At 42.8% G+C, this 20,545-nt stretch overlaps 2 protein-coding genes across 2 annotated transcripts; both read right to left on the reverse strand.

Annotated features, from left to right (window-relative positions):
- Positions 1-987, reverse strand: LOC118590236 (putative olfactory receptor 3A4). The gene has a single exon (XM_036198125.1). The coding sequence runs from the start codon at positions 974-976 to the stop codon at positions 41-43; it is 936 nt and encodes a 311-aa protein (XP_036054018.1). The 5' UTR covers positions 977-987; the 3' UTR covers positions 1-40.
- Positions 988-12,678: 11,691 nt separating this feature from the next.
- LOC118590317 (olfactory receptor 1D2) lies at positions 12,679-13,617 on the reverse strand. The gene has a single exon (XM_036198230.1). It carries the CDS (start codon positions 13,615-13,617, stop codon positions 12,679-12,681), a length of 939 nt encoding a protein of 312 aa, XP_036054123.1.
- Positions 13,618-20,545: the final 6,928 nt, after the last annotated feature.

Raw genomic sequence — 20,545 nt, forward strand, 5'->3', positions numbered from 1 at the left:
GCATTGGTTAAGGCCAAAAGAAAGGAGTGTCTGTTGGAGGCTACCTCCCTGTGAGCACCTTCCGTAGGGCACCCTGCACATCGGGGTTCCGAAGGCTGTAGATGAGCGGGTTCAGCATAGGACTGATGACAGTGTTGAGGATGCCAATGCCCTTGTCCTTGTCTGAGGCCTCCACTGAACCCAGCCTCATGTAGCTGAAGACACCTGTCCCATAGAAGATGCCCACCACAGTGAGATGGGAGCTGCATGTGGAGAAGGCTTTCTTCCTGCCCTCAGCAGACCGGATACGAAGAACTGCAGCTGCCACATGGCCATATGACACTGTGATGAGGACCAAGGGGACCACACCCATGAAGGCTGCTGCTACAAAGAGCAGCTGCTCGTTGAGATGGATGCTGGAGCAGGACAGCTGGAAGAGCTGAGGGAGGTCACAGTAGAAGTGATTGATTGTGTTGGGGCCACAGAATTTAAGAGTAGACAAGGCAACAGTTTGAGTCAATGCATTGCTAAAGGAAAATACACATGACAGGCACACTGAGACCTTCTGAATGCTCCAGCTCATACGAGTGCTGTAGGTGAGGGGGTGGCAGATGGCCACATAGCGGTCATAGGCCATGACAGTCAGCAGGAAGCAGTCTGTCCCAGCCAGAAGGTGGAAGAAGAAAAGCTGTGAGAGGCACGCCCCATAGGAAATGTGTCTGTCATTGGACAGGAAATGCTTCAACATGGCAGGAACAGTGACACTGATGCATCCAACATCCAACACAGATAAGTTCCCCAGGAAGAAGTACATGGGGGTGTGGAGCTTGGGTTCAATAAAGATAGCAGCCAGGATGCTGGCATTACCACCGACAGTAGCCACATAAGCAAGAAGGAAGATGACAAAGAGGATGGGCCACAGAGTGGGAGTCTCTGTGAGACCCAGCAGAACAAATGTGGTCACACAGGAATCATTTCCTGAGGCTCCCAGATCCATGACTCTCTTCCCCCAGTTATCAGCTGAATGAAGTTCAAAGGCGATAAAAGGACAGTGGCTTTTTGGTAATAACCAACAAGCATTGTGATATCCAGGTGCAGCCAGGATGCAAGGACACAGCAGACACAAGGGGAAGAAAGTTAAAGACAGAGACGTAAGGGATAAATGCGTGATGCACTCAACACTTACTGGTAAAAAGCAAGAGCATCAGGCAGACTCAGAGATGCACACTGAAATAATAAAGGGGAGGAATGGGATATTTGAAAGTTAGAGGGATAGATTATTTACCTGAGGCCAAAGTTCTATAAATGAAACTAGTCTTCAGATGTTGGCCTGAACAGTTTGGCTACACAAGATCCTGGAGCACGAAAGGGAAGCTTCCAGAAAAGAGGAGGCATGGTCCTCTTCCCAAAACTGTAGCCTGTACATGTCATCTTACAGTGGCCCTCAGTATCTTATGCAGATTGGTTCCATAGCTTCTCTGATACCCAAATCTGAGGGTGCTCATGTCTCTTATGTAAGATGGAATAGCATTTGCATATAGCCTCTGCACATCCTCCCAAATACTGTAAGTCATTTCTAGATGACATCCAACACCCTCACCCTGTGTCCATGCCACCTGAGTTTTTCTTATCTTATATTGTTTAAGATGCTGATACGGGGGGATGACACCTGTACTTATCAGAACAGACATAATTTTTCTACATACTCTTGATATGTGGCTGAATCCACAGATGTGGAACTTGCAGGCAGATGACTAGTTGTAATGGGATGTTAGTAATAACAAGATACCCAGGCCCTCCAATTTTACCGCCAAAAAAGCTGTTTTCCTTCTTCCTCCTGAGTTAATTTTCACACCATCTAACCTGCATGCTATCACAAGGCCACAGCTTGCTATAGAGCCATGGAACCATAGATGGTTCCCACACATACTGTCACATACACGGTACTCCCTGAGCCTCACAATGTCACATAGTGATCTGCCTCATTGAAGTGAAGATATTCATCACTCACGTGGGTCCAGACAGACAGAAAGACTGGAGCTGGAGTTTCTCAAAGACAAATGTCATGATCAGAGGAAGATGCTTCCTGATGAACAAGATCCTCAGGTCCCAGTAGGCCAACCACTATTAGAGGTGCTGGCCTTTTTTGCACGAGCTTGATCAGACCACTACCTCCAAGTCAGTATCTCTAAAGCTCACATACCCATCATTCCTCTCCATCAACTACCTAATGAACTGCTTTTGAAATAGTCTGGTTATCCTGGCAGGTAGTGTCTCCTGTATCCTTTATCCCCTCTCAGTCAGGTACCTGAGCTTCCTAGGGGCCACCTTGGAAAAGAGAGATGTCAGTCTAAAGCCCAAGAGTGAAATCACTTGTACGGAAGCCCGGTTGTGAGCAAGCAGTGAGAGCTCTTGGAATGGCACTCACCCAGTGACAGGGACAGGCACTTCTCAGGCAGAGAGGAAACCGAATAATCTCCACAGCTGGAAGTTTATCAAAGACAGAGAAACAAAGAGACAAACAGCTTGGCTGACATCATCTTCCCAATGGGCTTGCTCTTCTCCATCTTCTCTCCGTGGAGGCCTCTGAGATTAGAACATTCCAGGGGGAGTCAGGGCACGATGAGCACCTGCCTTCCCAAGACAAGAGCCTCTCCAGATCTTTGGAAATGCTTTAGACTTTCTCCGTGTTTCAAGCATGATCTTCATGGGGGTGACCAAGTTCACACATTTATTTAACAAATGTGCTTGTAAACTCACTTTTGCTACAGTTGAGATGGCTCTTAAAAAGTCTTTATAGTATGCATTAATTGAACATGTTAATGAGGCCTGGTGCAATATTTCCAGCATGCACTGGTCAAATTCTGCCTTACCATACACACTCACACACACACACACACACACACACACACACACACACATACACGCGCACGCACATGCTGAATGAATTAAGAAACAAAGTTCTAAGTGGCCTAAGGTGACCTGTGAAGATGGTTCACTACTCTCTTGACCCAGAAAACCCTACAATATCATGCACATCAAGAGGTCAAATCTTCATGCTCATTGAAGAACACCCATGAAGCTCCATAGGCCATCAAGGGTATACTTATCTGAAAAGCCACCAAGTATCTGAAAGATGTCACTTTAAAGAAGCAATGTGTTGCCATTCCAGCAGTATAATGGTGGACTCAGTAGGTGTGACCAAGCCACACAGTGGGGCTGGGTATAGAGTCTGTGGCCAAAAGAAAATAAAAAGCTGCTGAATTTTTGTTGCACATTTTTAAAAAGCTGAACTGAAGGGTTTAGATGTAGATTCTCTAGTCATTGAACATATTCAGGTGAACAAAGCATCTATGATGTGCCAAAAAACTTACAGAACTCATTGCTGGATAAACCCATACATGAGCTCCCCCTGCCACATGAGATTGTCCTCATTAAAGAGGAACAAACTGTTCCAAAGCTAGACGAACTTGAAGAAACAAAAACTTATGGCATGGGAAAATATTCAGCATAAAATAAATGCTAATAAAAGGTTTAAAAAAGAAAGAAAGAAAGAAAGAAAAAGGAAAAAATTATCTATATATTGTCTATCAAATGTGGTGGTATTGTGTTCCCCAAAATATTGTGCACCCTAATAAACTTATCTGGGGTCAGAGACAGAACAGCCACAATATTAAACATAGAGGTTAGGCAGTGGTAGCACACGCCTTTAATCCTAGCATTCCAGAGGCAGAAATCCCTCTGGATCTCTGTGAGTTCCAGGCCACATTGGAAACAGCCAGTCGTGGTGACACTCACCTTTAATCCCAAGAAATGAGCTTTTAATCCCAGGGAGTGATGGCAAAAACAGAAAGATATATATAAGGTGTGAAGACCAGAAACTAGAAGCATTTGGCTGGTTAAGCTTTTAGGCTTCTAGCAGCAGTTCAGCTGAGATCCATTCGATATGAGGACTCAGAGGTTTCCAGTCTGAGGAAACAGGATCAGCTGAGTAACTGGCAAGGTGAGGTAGCTGTGGCTTGTTCTGTTTCTCTGATCTTCCAGCATTCACCCCAATAACTGGCCTCAGGTTTGATTTTTATTAATAAGACCATCTAAGATTCATGCTACAATCAAACACAGTTCTTAACTGTTCCTTGCTCCTTAAAAAAGTTTTCCCACTGGTTTAAAACTGTCATGGGCTAAGAATGAGTTAGCAGAGGGTGAGTTGAAATTCCTGTTGGCATCTATCCTTCTAAGAAAACAACTAGAGTCCACCACTTGACTTTCTTCTCTTCTTTACATAACAAAAGCTGTGTCTGTCCCCTGGAATGCATTTCTCACATGCTTATAGCCCAGGACACTCCATCTTTAAAGACCAATTGCAGGTCTTCTCTCTCCCAACAAATGGGCCATAGATCCCTGTGGCTGAGCCAGGTTCACTCCTCCTTTCTGACATAACAATTTAAAAGCAATGCATGCTGCTCATGGACTGTTAATTTCTTTCCTTACTGGTCACTTGCTAACCCCAGCACCTAGTTGATTATGGTATGTTTCTACTTGAACATCCCACAAGATCCTCAAGAACTACAGAGCATAATTTCTCTAAGAGAGGGGGGAAGACAGAGACAGAGAGAGTGAGAGACAGACAGAGAGAGAGAGAGTCCCATGGCTTATGGTAAATAAACATTTTCTTACAAAAAAAAAAACATTAACTTAGTTCAACCAATTATACTATGTTTCCATTGATATATAAAATGTTAAGATATAGCAAATTAAATGCTCTAAAATGCCCTATAATATACTCAAATTCTTAGTAACTCAAAGTAACTTAAATTCTATTTACAATGATTACAGACCCAGGAAGACAAATAGGATCAATTCCCTATCCAGCCTTCATCAGAGAGGCTTCTCTGGCAGCAGATGGGAATGAATACAGAGACCCAAAGCCAGACATTATGCAAAGAGAGAGTAAAACTGGGGGTCTCCATCAGATTCCTCAACTCAACAGTTCAGGGAATCCTGCAAAAGAGGGGGTGGAAAGACTCTAAGAGTCAGAGGGGATGGAGGACACCAGGATAACATAGCCCTGTGAATCAATGAAGCAAGGTACATATGAGCTCACAGAGACTGAAGCAACAGGCACATGATCTACATGGGTCTACACCAGGTCCTTTGCTTATATACTATAGCTATGAGAACAAGTGGGTCTCTGACTCTATTGCCTGCTCTTGGCACTCTTTTCCTCCTGTTGGGCTGCTGTGTCCAACTTTAATATGTAAGTTTTTGCTTCATCTTATTATATTTTATTTTTGTCATGTTTGGTTTCTATCTCTTAGAATCCTGTTCTTTTCTAATGAAAGACAGAAATAGAGTGGATCCAGAGGGGTGGTGGGTGAGGTGGGGAGAAACTGGGAGGAATAAAGGGAGGGGAAACTATAATCAGGATAGATTGTATAAGAAAAGAATCTATTTTCAATTAAAAATATTAAGAGATAACAAATTAAATGCTTTAAAATGCCCTATAACACACTCAAATACTTAAAAACTCAAAGTAAATTAAATTCTACTGACAATGATTAGAGATACCCAAAGATTTGGTTTGGTGAACTCCTATTATCCAAACTATACAAAACACATGAATCTCTAATAATATCAATACTCATTATGTTTTATACTTTAAGAGCTGATATTTCTTGATCAAATAAATAAAAATGGTGTCTTATAATACAATTAGTTAAAGAAGATATTTCATTTTGTATAAAAATACTACTATCACTCCTACTAGAGTCTCATTTCCCTTTCCAAACATCAGAATGAAAAATAAGGTCCATTAGACCTACAAAATTCTGATTTCATTTTATAAGTCCCTTTATTTATTTATTTTTTAAATTATATTTGTGTTTTAATTTTACATACCAGCCATGGGTTCCCCCATCCTCCCCCATCCCCCCTGCCTTCCCCTCATCCCCTCCCCTCCATTCCCATCTCCTCCAGGGGCCAAGACTCCCCTGGGGATTCAATTCAACCTGGTGGATTCAGTACAGGCAGGTCCAGTACCCTCCTTCCAGGCTGAGCAAAGTGTCCCTGCCTAAGCCCAAGGTTCCAAACAGCCAGCTCATTCACTAAGGACAGGTCCTGGTCCCACAGTCTGGATGCCTCCCAAACAGTTCAAGCTATTCAATTGGCTCACTTATCCAGAGGGCCTGATCCAGTTGGGGGCTCCATAGCTTTTGGTTCATAATTCATGTGTTTCCATTAGTTTGGCTATTTGTCCCTGTGCTTTTTCCAATCTTGATTTCTTAAATAATAAAAATAAAAAATTAGCTATATCCAATGATTCCCTGCATCCTGTCTATCTATACTATATAGAGGGGTGCTAAAATTGAGCATCACTGGATGGAACATACAATGGCAATCTTATCAGTAGATAGGGCTGGACCTCTTTCCCTGACATGTTCAAATATTGCTCTTTATAGTAATAGGAAAGGATGTGGGATAGGAGTATGGAATCAATTGCAGATAAGTCATGGTTTCCTTGATGAGGAAGTAACCGTCAGAACAGAGAGCCTCCATTGGAGCTCAGCCACTGTCCCACTGTTCTTCCACTGAGCTGCTGCCCAGCTCAGTGCCTTGTACACTACTAAGATGGAAGAGGCAGCCAGTGTCCTGAGCTCCTTAACCTCCAATACAGATGATCCTCCTCACCTTGCTTAAGCACCTCTGCATTAGTCATCTAACAATTGTTAACTAAGTCAGAAATAATATTCCCATGGGAGTTTCAATTTGCTATTTGAACCAGTTAACAGTTCTTACTTTGGAGCTTCAGTGTCCAGTCCACAATCCTATGACCAGTTTCAGGCCATGCACCTGTGAACTGCAAACCGCTGAGCTCTGGACTTTCCTGGAAAATGGCATAAAGTAGTCTAGCCAATATGATTACTCCCTGCCTCTTCAGTAGGGTCAGTGAAATGGATGCTTCTGATGAATTCCCCCACTGCCCAGCCTTTGACTAGCCTTTCAGCATTTCTATGTCCAGATGATGCCCTAGTTTCAGATGGAAGTAGTTGCAGAAGAGAGTATAGTGTCCTTTACCCCTCCCCCAACAGGCTGAAATGCTAAATCAAAAGGAAACTCCCTGGCATAGGGGATGAAATAGCTACCTATAATGCCAATTGGTAAACTAGAAAAATGGGCCCAGACTTATCAGCAGGTAGATTCATTAACTGAAATAGTTCTACAATATGATAGGAAACTTGACCTGCTTTATATATATGGATTTAAGAGAAAATAATTATTTCTATACAAATCATTTGGAGTTATAAGCTGGCTGTACTCAAAAAGTATTACAAAAAGGGAACCTGAAATGAGATAAATGACTGGTACCCCATCCATTTCAAGACTCCTTCTAGATAGTAACTCTGATGTCAGCCATCACAGGGTCTTTGGCCAATGTGCTTCTGCTAATTACTGTTGGCTCTTATATCTTGATGCCTCAACTAGATGGTAATTCCTATCTGGATACCATTAAACTGATAGTTATTAGATCCCATCACAATATTAAGTATTTGACCCAGGAAACAAGTCAAGGGAGGAATGTAAGACCAAAAGTCAACCTGTAAGCCCTTCCTGCTCAAGGACCAGGTAACTTCCTAGAATTCTGAGAGTTGTAGTTCTTGGTAAATAATAAGGCCACATGGGGAAATACAGTGGCTGAATGGTTTTTTCCTTAAAAAGACCCTACAACATGTGCCTTGTCGTTACTCACTGGGAATTCCAGAGAGTGGTCCTGACCAAAGTCCATCCTGGTCAGTATTTAATTAAAGCTTGATTTAAATTTGGCTCAAAATTGTGGAATTGGTTTTTCTCTTGTGAATCTCAGGATTAAAAACCTCTAACTGGGCATCTCAAATGGTCATAATACAAATGTCTGTATTATGGCTGCTACCAAGATCTGAGCCCTGGATGAGACAACGCCTCCTGTCTTTGTTTCTAGCTGGTCCAGGCAGTCTTGCTGTGCCAATTACACCACAGTGTTCCCCATGAGGCAGTTCAAGAATGGTTCCTGAGAGGTGTCTGGGAGTGCTAGGGAGACTATTTGCTTGCCTTCAGTTATCTTTTCTCACTGTAGAAACTGTGGGCTCTAGAGACACCTCTCTTTATGTTGTTATGTCAACTCAAGAGAAGATGATGAAATGTGGGTGAAGGGAAACTTTTCTTGCTCTTATAATTATTTCATTTTGGTTTGCTTTGGTTCTGGTCCATGTAGGTGTTGCCAGTGAACTTAACAAAGAGATAAAAATGAAAACCCAGCGCAGATTGATTTTGTCAACCTGGATCAGACTTTGTATAGTCTAATAACAGGCAGTTTATTCCCAGTGTATTTAAGCCCAGTACAATTTGAAAAACAAAAAGTTTCCTGGTGTAATACAATCTACAGTGCACAAAGAACATAATTATATTGAAACTCAACTCAGGGGACATGTCATTCTCTCCAAGAAAGTGGGTTCTAGAGATAGGCTACTTGTTCTAACTTAAGGGACTAAGAGTTTGGCCTGGTCTCTGTCAAACAGATAGCTTAAAAGTCATTTTGGCTGTTAACCACCTCTGGTCCTGGTGGTGGGAGCTTAGGGGAGGCTCTCGATATTAGAGTCATTTAGATTACGAGCCACCTCCAGTCTTGGTAGTAAGAGTTTGATATGGCCTAGTCTAACAGATAACACAGATTACCAGGCTGTTAATCACTTCCAATTCTCAACTTTCTGAATAGAAGAACAGATTTTTCATCTTTCCCCTCGGAAAGACAATCCTGTATGCTTAACATTCCCCATTTCTCTGGAGATCTGTGGGCACAAGGACCTTCATGCTGTGAAGTACAGCCATACTTCTCTTCTTACAGAAAGTCCAGGATATAAGTATTGGCTCACTTGAATGATGCCCCTAAGTCCTACAGACATTCTTCACTCCCTTTCATTCTTTTACATTTCGTTCATCTAATAGTGTAGTTCTAAATGACCCACTTGCACGTAGGGGATTCTTCATTATGCTTGATCAGGTCTACTCTTGAAGCTCTTAATTGATTCATTTCATTTCAGTTATTGTGTGACTCAACTCCAATACTACTGTTCTTCTTTTACAGCTTCTGTTAGTTGAACTTCACATTTTATTTCTGTATCGGTTTCTTGGTTTTGTTTAGTTGTTTATCCGTGCCCTTGTGTAGGTCACTGAACCTCTTGAAGATGACTATTCTCCCGTTTCCTCAGGGATAGGACACTAGTCAGTGTGTGCCACTGTGACAAAATGTCTGAGGTAAATAACTTACAGGAAGAACATATTTATATTGACTCATGGTTTCAGGGGGTTGTTACAGAAGTTGTGGTCAGCACTAGGTGTTTCCAGGTCTTGGCTCCTTATTTAAAGAGCTCACACATATTGGCAGAAGCAGCAAAGTTATTCAAAGCAAAGTGATAGAACAGGCCGGACACACCATCCAGGTGACAGCAGGCCACCTGAGTGAGGGCATCAAGGGCTATTGTTTGGGGCTTCCTTTTACAAAATTTAAGAGGAGGAATTTTGTTGCTGAGAGACAGTGTTTGAAAAATTCTTTTATTTTCTTTTTGAGATAATAATACAATCACACCACTTCTCCCTCCTGTTTCTTCCTCAAAATGCTCCCAAATACTCTTCCTTTGCTCTTTAGATTGCCATACTTAGATTATGTCAGCCTTGACTCATTGCATGTGTTCCTTCTTGTCTTAATCAGTTGTGCATGGACATAAGATGGGAAATAGAGGATTCTCCTTAAATGTTCCCTTTGAGGACACACTTTGACTAATTGTGCACGCACCCAAAACCAGTTTAGGTCAGATCAGCCCATGGCTCTTGGTTCTTAGACAGTGTTCTAGGAAGGGTTTGAATGCCCATTGTCAGGAGACTGTTAAGGGGAGTGACTTGTTCCCATCCTTAAAGCAGGTGCAGGTGCAGTTCAAAGCAGTTGGGCTCCTACACTGCTAACAGGTTGCTAGGTGCTCAGAGAGATATGTGCATAGCCCAAGCTAAGTAGTATCCCAGGTTTCTAAACAGTGCAGGTGCTTACCTGCCCCAGACTCAGCCCCTGGTCACTTGGCCCAGTTGCTTAAGTAGAAGAGGAGACAGGAGTAAACTGCTCAGCTCAGAGTGTCTTCAAAGCAGGGGAGCCTGGTTTTGTAACAAAGTCTTTCCTCATTGGCATCATGAATGGGTGAATCTACTCCTGAGAGCAGCATCCTCCTGACCCTGCTACCTCCCTCAGGCTGAACACTGCTGAACTGGAGACCAAGTCTTTAGCATGTGGTCTTCTGAGGGGACATTTAAGGGATAAACAAGCATAAAGATGATTACTGAAACTTCATTTAATTCTGTTGCCATATTTCCTTGGTTTTTTGAGATCCCTATGGCATCACTTTGGTGAATGTAATATAAAGAAGGAATCATTTCTCTTTGTCTTTATAGATTGACTTCAGGGAGCCTGCCCCAGTAGTTGACAGGTTCCAGAGAGGAGGCAAGGGGTAGGCAAAGGAAGAATCAACCCAGGCCATGGTAGTACAATCTTGTAACCTTATTTACTAGCAGCCAGAATGCTTTTTTATTCATACAGAATTCACTAATAAATGGATTCATGTTGTTTCAAAACATAGATCATACCATTTTTGTTCTTGGACATGTGTTATACTTTTTCTCTTGTACATCTGGGGTCATACATTGAGTCATCATTGATAAACTGTGACAGCACAGCGTTAACTTTTACAATCATTTTTTCTCAAGTTTAGTCATCATTGATAAAGAGACTTATCTTTTATAATAAGTTTTAATCATCAACCCCATAACCCAAATTTTAAGAATCTAGAGGCATAAGACACCCCGTACTCAGGCTGCTAGCTTTGTGTCTTCAAGAATGCTAGACAGAAAGAAAATCTCCAAGCCAGCACAGGCAGAATGCCATGCCCCGAGCAGTGTATTATTAACTCTTTTTTTTTTTTTTTTTTTTTTGGTTTTTCGAGACAGGGTTTCTCTGTGTAGCTTTGCGCCTTTCCTGGAACTCACTTGGTAGCCCAGGCTGGCCTCAAACTCACAGAGATCCACCTGGCTCTGCCTCCCAAGTGCTGGGATTAACGGCGTGCAGCAGCTGCTGCAGCTGCCGCCGCCGCCACCACCACCACCACCACCACCACCACCGGCATATTATTAACTCTTAATGGTCAGAGTGCCCAAGAAAAATATTCAGGCCAAAGCTGCTGCAGTTATTATTCAATTTTCAGCATATAACAATATTGATATTTTATATCTTTATGGAACTTGTTTATCTGTCTAATCCTGGCATTTTTTGTTCCTTGATCATATGACACCACAATGGCTCCCGATGAGCTAGCTTTTCTAAGGGAGGTCCTGACAGCAAATTCTTTGGTCATCTTTCTACATCACTCTTTGCCCATCAATATAAGAACCTGTGTAAGGCAGAGGTGACTTCAGCTAATCGAACTTTGTTGCGGTATATGCCACATAATGACCTGAATGTGTAGTGGGAAGAGGCTTGTAATCTGATCTGCAGCCAACTCACCTAACCCACAGCATCTTGTTGACTGTTTACATTTACTTTGTTTTGATTACCTTGTTCCTGAGTGAGTACAGGGGCATATGTTTTAAGAATATCTCATAGCCTCATGAAGAGATCTCTAGCTTCTTTATGTGTGTCACAACTTCCAAGACATAAGGAAGACCTTCAAAGAGATAAGGATGTCTCCCTAAGAGCCAAAGGGGTAGTGTGTTTAACTTGAGCTTTATCCTCAGCTATAGCATCTTTCTTCCTTTTATTTATTTATTTATTTATTTATTTATTTATTTATTTATTTATTTTTAAAAGATTGATTTATTAATTTATATGTATGAATGCCTAGCCTACATGTGCCTGGATCCCACAAGGCCAAAGGAGGGTGTTGGAGTCCCTGAAACTGGAGTTGCAGATAGCTGTGAGCTGACATGCAGAACTCGAAACCAACTCCTCTGGAAGAACACCAAGTGCTGTTAACAGCTAAGTCATCTCTACAGCCCGAAAATTTTTATTTTAAACAGCATGGTAAAAATTGCATTTCAACTGATGAATTGGGTTTTATATGTAATTTTACCTATTTCTCACAAGTTGCTATGAACTCCACATCCATACTTGCAACCCAGTTTGAAGATCTCAAGTCAGCCAGTCAGTCTCAATAGAATCAATGACTCCCATATCAACTGAACTTTGCTCTCTACAGTCTGAAACCCAACTGGTTCTGTTGATTCATCTCTAAAGGATTTCTTCCAAATCACCATAGCTCAGTGTGACCAACCTTCTAATCAGTCACCATTTGCTATTTGTGCATTTAATGTATTCAAAACAACATGAGAGATGTCTCTACATCATAACTGGTTATATCTTGACAGGCTGAGAATGTGGTCCTATGGTCAGGCACATGAAAATTCAACCCTGCAATATTCTAGTACTGGTATTAGTGGGACCTTATTTATTGCCAAAACTGTTGAGATGCAACGGATGCAGGGATGTACTTACATGTCTTTCCAACATCACATAGGTTCATTCAGAGCTGGATCTGTGTCCAAACACTCCTGCTAACCCATAGGATGACACTTTGCACATATTGAAGGATATATGCATTCCACTTTATTTCTCTTTTCTCAAAACAACTCTCATGTTAACCTCTGAATCGGCTTCCTTAGAAGTCTTCCCAGAGCCCCATGCATGTCTTTGTTCCTCAGGCTGTAGATGAAAGGGTTCATCATGGGTGTCACCACTGCATACATCACTGTGGCTACTGAGTCTTTCATGGAGTAGGTGTGTAGGGGCTGCAGATACACCATACAAAGTGTCCCATAGAAGAGGGCCACTACAGCCAGATGGGACGCACAGGTGGAAAAGGCTTTGTACTTGCTAGAGGCGGAGGGAATTCTGATGATGGCTCTGGCAATCCAGATATAGGATATGATCATGAATCCAAAAGGAGCAAGGAATATGAAGCAGCCTGTGGCGATCAGCACCATGTGATTGATGTGTGTGTCGGAACATGCAAGCCTGAGCAGGACATACATTTCACAGAAGATGTAGTGGATTTTCCGAGATCCACAGAAGGTTACTTTGGTCATGAGGATGGTGTGGATGAGGCCATAGAGGACAGATAGGGCCCAGCACAAGATAAGGAGCAAGATGCAGAGCTTAGGGCTCATGGCTGTAGAGTAATGGAGGGGACGACAGATGGCCACATAACGGTCATATGCCATTACGGCCAAAATGAGGTTGTCCAAGGCTACCAAAGACACCAGGAAGTAGAGCTGAGTCAGACATCCTGTGTAGGAGATGGCTTTGTTCTGGGACTGAAGGTTCACCAGCATCTTGGGGATTGTGTTGGTGACGAAGAAGAGGTCAGTGAAGGAGAGGTTGGCCAGGAAGAAATACATAGGAGTATGCAGGTGGGAGTCGGAGCCGATGGCCAGGATGATGAGCACGTTCCCCACCACTGTGACCAGGTACATGGACAGAAAAGTCCAAAACAGGATGCGCTGATGCTCAGGAACCTCTGAGAGCCCCAGGAGTAGGAACTCAGAGTCTCTGCTCTGGTTGCCTCCATTCATTTCCCAATTTTCTGCAATGTGAGCACCAAGAAATGCTCTCCAAGTGTTCTTAATTAGATGGAGAAGGAGCATAAACAAAGCCAACTGCTTTCCTAGTATTAAAAGTAACTTAGAGCTAGGTGTAATCCACTTGCCCATAATCTTGGCTGCTCAAGAGGCTGCTGTGGATAATAACCTGAGCCTAGGAGGCTAAAGTCAGCTTTAACAACGTAACAAGGTTTTGCCAACCCCATCCCTAAAACTAAACTCCCACCTAGATTGAATCCAGTCCTTTGTGTGTGCTAGGCAAGTGTTTCCTGATGACCTACATTTCCAACTGTATAATCACACACACACACACACACACACACACACACACACACACACACACACACACACACAAAATGCAGAAAAGTGTACTGAGAGGGAAAATCTCCCCCAAATATCCCCAAGCAAACACAACTGCCTTAGTGTGTTCAGTGTTCACATTTTCATTTTTTATCCCATCATCCTTATTCACTTAATGTGCTGGGGAAACATTCCTTAAGTTAATATTATAAGTTAATGCCTTTTTTAAATATCAAGTAACTTAATTTTTATACCTCAAATCATTCATTCTGTCTTTCTTTCTTTCTTCTTCTTCTTCTTCTTTTTTTTTTTTTTTTTGGAGGCAGAATCTCACTATATAACACTGACTAGCCTGAAACTCATTTTACAGACCAGGCTGGTCTTGAACTCAGAGATCTGCCTGCTTTTGCCTCCTAAGTGCTGGTATTAAAAGTGTGAGCCACCACACCTGACCCTTTCTTATTCTTAAAAAAAACTATTTCTATCAGGTAGTATTTCTCCTTTATTTATTTTGATGATGTGCAGTCTTTCCTGTCCAAAAATTATCTCTTTTCTTATCTTCTCTTATCTTAGAACAAGTGTATTTCATTTTTTTCTGTATTTATTTATTCATTTATTTGTGTTTTGGCATTGGAGTTTTAGCCTAGCTCCTCATTCATGTATGCTAGACAAATGTTCTACCCTGAGATGTATCCCAAGCCTCTTTCCTTTATTGTGTATAATTCATACTATAACTATAATACCATTTAATTAGCATATAATTTTGGTGAGTCTAGCTTACCTGCTGTACAGAATTCATGGCAAATACTGATCTTTTCCTTGGAATAAAAAGACAGTTTAAACTACTCATTTGAATGGACTCAATAGTTTAAAACAAAAATATTCTAAGTAATTAGATTAATGTTGCTTTAATGCAAAAGTCTTTCTTTATGGAAAAGATAAAAATTAAACTACAAATGAATGATACCAATGGCAGGGATGTACTGCATCTGCCAAAGGGCCATCTCCATTCTCAATAAATCTAACCTCTGCATGAACAAGCAGGATCAATAAAGTTGAAAACAGATGGGAGTGTGCAATTGACTTCTGACAGGATGATGTGGAACACTGTTCAGGGAGATTGGTTAAAAAATGTAAATAAATGATGGAAAGAGCCTGGAAATGATCCTAAGCAGCTGTTTCAGTAGATAGACGGGAAATAAGGACGAAGATGAGAGTGTGGAAGAGCCATGGAAGAGAGTCCACTTGAGTTACAGCAACCTGGGATACACAGATCCTTCTCCCATAGCCTCAGTGTGTGTGTGTGTGTGTGTGTGTGTGTGTGTGTGTGTGTGTGTGTGTCTGTCTGTCTGTGTGTCTGTCTGTCTGTCTGTCTGTGTATGTCTGTGTGTCTGTGTATGTCTTTGTGTGGGTGTGTGTGGGTGTGTGTCTGTGTATGTCTGTGTGTCTGTGTATGTCTTTGTGTGGGTGTATGTCTGTGTATGTCTGTGTGTCTGTGTATGTCTCTGTGAGTGTCTGTGTGTCTGCGTCTGTGTGTGTCTGTATGTGTGTGTGTATGTCTCTGTGTGTGTCTGTATGTGTCTGTGTGTGTGTGTGTGTGTGTGTGTGTGTTTCTTCCCTCCCCTTCAGTTACCTCCAACTGGAGCTAAGCCTCAGTCTTGCAGTAGAAGAGAGGCAGCTGCCTTCTGTTATGTCCCCTGTGGGATGGAGGCTCTAGCTCAGTGTGGAGGGCTGAGGATTGAGGGGTCTGTCCAGGCTTGACTAGGCTTGAACTCCTGGTTTTGTAGAAGGAAGGAAAACTGACTGGGCCTAAGATTGCTGTCTCCGTATCCTCTATGCTTTGCCCTGGGGAGGTTCCCTAGGAGGGAAGACTGCTTCTTTCACAGCTGGTTCCAGTGCTTTATCTGGGAGACTTTTCCAAAAACAGACCCAAAATAGAGAGTCCTTGATCCCTTCCCAAAGGAACTAGCTTCATTTGCAATAGGACATGGAGACATTGAAACCCCATGGTGCCCAGAACAGTAGAGGATGTGGAGAAAGGCAGCTGCCAGGAGACTCACAGAGTTGTGATGACACAGTCCAGACTGCAAGAAGATAGAGAACAGAAGAGACCACGAAAATCTACCACAGCCGGGACAAGACCATCTATGGCAACAAACATCTCTTCAAGGGACTGAATTGGATGGGACTGGTTTGCTTTGCAGTGTCTAGAGGATTCTTTTAAAAAAAAACTAAAACAAACAAAAAAACCTGTCAGCTGCAATGAGTGGAGATTGATGATGAGTGTGGTCAGGGAAGGAGAATAAAGCCCTTCTGGTGTCACTAGTGTCCGTTCCTGGTAACTTTGGACATTAAACAAATAAGGAAATGACAATAACAAACCCAGAAGAGGAGACTGAGACCCTGAAGTACTACAGTGAGTTACTAAAATGTCCTCATTCCAACAGAAGTGAAGAGGTAGGAAGAAAAGCAGGCAAGGGCTGGGGATAGGAATCCACAGTGGGAGCAATGCTTGCCCAGCATATGGGACTCTCTGGATCTGATCTCCAGCCTGCCAAAACAAAGCAGTATGTGCGACCTGGCACTGAGGAGACAGAGCAATAGGTTCATTGCACTTTGAGACCTGTCTGGTTGACATAGCAAGTTCTAGACCAACTAGGGCTACGTAAAAAGATCATTTCTCAAAAAGCAAACCAACCAAACCAAAACACCTCTCTCCTGAAACAAAACCAAAAACCAGCAACAGAGACAGTCAACAAAACAAAGTTAACAAAACTAAACACAGAACCAGACCTAGTGGCTTGCTTAGTTCTCAATTGCAGCACTCAGAAGACAGAGAGTGTTTGAGTCCAGCTTGGTCTACATGGTGAGTTGCAGAGTTACACAGTGAGACCCTGATCCAAACAACAAACTAACAAGAGAGCAGACAAAAACAAAAGCCAAGATCAAACAAAAGCCAGAAGTATGTGGTATAGAGAAAAAAATCTCTTCAGAATTTACTGAAAAACAAAAACAAAATCAGAAACTGAGGGAGCGGAGGGAAAGGGTTAAACTCACTAAGGGAGCTTCCAGAGTAACACCACAGTTGCTGTTAAAGTCCCTAGTTTGTTAACACACAAATTGCCCCTTTCCATTTGGCTAGATGATGCTAAGTCACTCAGTTTGCAACAGACATTTCCTCTGTCCCATAGATGAGGGGGCAGAACTGTTTAGAAGGCCAATGGGTTTTTTCTGGATTTTCTCAACTCATAACTGGTGGGGCTAGAATTTGATGTGTGTCACCTCTGCCTCCGAATCCTCTACCCCAACTGATCCCTCATACATAAATCAGGGTAGTAGTGAGTACCTCACCTAGAGTTCTGGACAAAGAGCTGAGATGCCTGCCATACTTGACACATTTCTCCAACCCTAACACGATTATGAACTGGAGGGGCTTCTATGGAAAGGGCTAAGGGATATCTATTCTTAAACAGTTCAACACTCTGATATTTTCCACCCAATTTTTGTAGGGAACTCTGCAGTGGGCAGGAGAAAGGGAGAGCAAGAGGGTTTCCAGGGCCCTCTCCAGCTGAGGCTCTGCTGGCTCTGCTCCCTGCTTAGACAGAAGCAACCCCAGCTCATGCTGTGTCTTCACAGAAGGGCCTGGGATGCTGAAGTGGTGACCAGTCTGGGTCAGACCCTGAGTTACACCAGTGCAGGAGAGAGGAGTATGGGGGTGAACTCTCCTGAGCTTCCCCAGAACAGGAGAGATTGTTCAGGTCAGGAGGTAAGGAGTCAGAAGGAGGTGGGTACCCAAGCAAGTGCTGGTGCCAGCAGAGACCTGGGGAGTCAGGAGATTCCTCATCCTGGAAGGCACCCAGAGAAGCCTCATAAGCCTGCAGGATGATTGAAATGAAGTAAGTGATGTTCAGGGTTCTTTATAGAAGAGGTACCCAACTGTGGATGGGCAAGGGTGGTCTTCTGGATCTGCTCAGACACTGCCACAGCTTTCTGCAGCCTGTAGGGCTGCTCAAGTAGGTCTCACTGTGCCTGACAGTGTCATTGAGCTGTGACTGCCTAAGGTCACTTGGTGACTGATGGCAGACACTAGCCAGGAGACAGGGGTCGGGTTGTTGGCATTCTGTGCTGTCTGTTTGCTTTGTATGAGACTACAAGCAGGAAGAAGGAGACAATTTGGAAACTGGTCAATGAAAGGAGCCCCTTCCTTGAAGTACTGTTTCTGTGCTGGGAACCAAGTCCTTTTAAGAAAGCACGTGGTGCTTCTGACTCCTGTAATTTGAAAAACATCACTCTGAGTCTACAAAAGTTTTAGATCCTGATGTGGGTGTGGTTAGATGGCCTCACAGATTTAAACTCTTCTATTGTGTGCTCGGCTGTGTGTGGAAAAACTGTAGGGTGAGCTGAAAAAGAACTCCAGGCTCCAGAAGGAAACAGGTTTTGGCCCATCCTCTGTTCTCCTCAGCAGCATGATGGTGAGCAGGGAAACACAGTTAGGGGTTTCCCTGCCTCATCTGTGCAGCCCTCCTGTGGATGGAGAGCTGCATGCAGGGATGTGATAGTGCTGTAATGTGAGGGACAGTGTGACTGAGAAGATGGTGTATGTATGTGTGTGTGAGAGAGAGACACAGAGAGAGAGAGAGAGAGAGAGAGAGAGAGAGAGAGAGAGAGAGAGAGAGAGCTTTCTAGATCTTACCTGTTGCTCTGTGTGGCTCTGGTTCTGCTGCCTTCCCTTTTCATATATAGAATGAAAATTCAGTCTGTTACTTTTTAAAACAGGACTTTGTGGTTTGTCTTCTTGGCTACAACTGGGGAGTAGTGGCTCATTCCTTGGGTCTTCAGTCCTACAAATCAGGAGGCAGAATTTAAGGCTCTTTGTGCTGTGGTTGGTCCAGCAGATGCAAGGACTGATGCTTGAATCTCAGGTTCACGAAGAAAGGGGCTGAAAAGGGTTATTTATTAGTTTTGGGGAGGCCTTGGGGAGACAATCCCAAGATAGCTACTTGAGATGAACATGGATAATTAATTGCTCCAATGTTAATATCTGGCAGCAAAGGAATTGGGAAATGAATCTTGTTTACAGGAAGTGAAATAAATCATTATTACACAGAAACCCTCAAGTTTCCCTAGGAATAAGGCTAAGCCCGAAATAAATGGTTCACATGTTCTAAAATTGGCTTGAGCCATTAGAGGTTTGGAAAACCTCAATCTCTAGTGACTTCAAGTACTAAGTTAAGGTAGTTTTGAAAAATCAAGGGCATGACTGTAGCTCAGTGGTCGAGTGCTTACCTGTCATGCATGGAGCCCTGGGTTTGATTCTAAACACTTTGAATAGAAATTGCTGAGTCTTTGCTGGATATGGTGGTGCATGCTTACAATCTCAGCACAGATGATGCTGAAGCCGGAGGATCATGTACAAGGCTTGTCAAAATCACATAGAGAGACCTCAGAAACAATATGGTAGCAAAATACTATACACAGAGGAGATAAAGTCACCTAGACCTCTGATTGTTCTCTTAAACATAGTATGTAGAGTGCATTAGAAGAGAAGTAAACAGGTAAGAAAGTAAGATCACAAAAGCATGAACCAGTGCTGGAAGGCATATAGGGAATTAAGATGATGTAAGTGCCAGACAAGACTGGAAAGCAAAGATGCTTAGGGAATACAATGAACCTGAAAAAGTTTTATAAACCAAACAGTCATGAACAATTAGAAAAAAAAAATCAGTGTGTTCATTCTGGTCCTTCCTGTTCACGTCCTTACTTGCTGAAGCACCAATCACAGCAGCCAAAAATTGGAAATAGTCTAAGAGTTCATCAGCTGATGAGTCAATAATGAAGATGTGATCCATATTCACTGTTGGATACTGTTAGGCTGTAAAGAAAACTAAAATCCAGCCACTTACAGCAATGTAGATGGAACTGGACTATGTTAAATCAAACAAAGAAAGCATGGACAGACAAGCACTGAGTGTCCCCATGTGTGGGTTATAAACAATGAGGACTTTGTCTTGGAGTTTGTTCCTGCCCCAAATCTCTTCCCTAAACTCTTTGAATGGTTTGTTCATCCTTAGTCTTAACTTAGACTCAGCTCAACTGTACTCAGGTTCAAAGATTATAGACAGATTTTGTCAATACTGGTTGTGGTGTGTTGAAGGAGGTATTCTTCATAGTCTTGGACATTGGAACATTTGATCTCCAATTGATGGTGCTGTTTGGGGGCTTTGGGATTTGTTGTCTTGTTAGAGGTAGTATGCTACTGGGGACAGGCTTTGAGAGTTTAGATTTGTGCCATTTCTTGTTCAGTCTCTCTGCTCACGGTTGTGGTCCAAAAGTGAGCCCTTAGCTTCCTGCTCCTGATGCTATGGCTACTGCTTCCTGCTCTGCCTTTTGTAGGTTCTTATCCTTTGTACCTGTAAGCCCAATTAAATTATCCTTCTACACATTGTCATGATTACAGAAGCAGAGTGCTTCCTGGGGATGGAGACCATGGGTACTGAAGAGTGGATGCTCTCAGAAGATGAAGAAGGGTGTGGGCTCTGCACTGCAGCTTCACCTGGTGTTGAGAGTTGCTCTGGGGCAAAGGTCACACTCATAGAGTCAG

The sequence above is a fragment of the Onychomys torridus genome, chromosome 8 (assembly GCF_903995425.1).
Source record: "Onychomys torridus chromosome 8, mOncTor1.1, whole genome shotgun sequence".
Taxonomy (NCBI): Eukaryota; Metazoa; Chordata; class Mammalia; order Rodentia; family Cricetidae; genus Onychomys; species Onychomys torridus.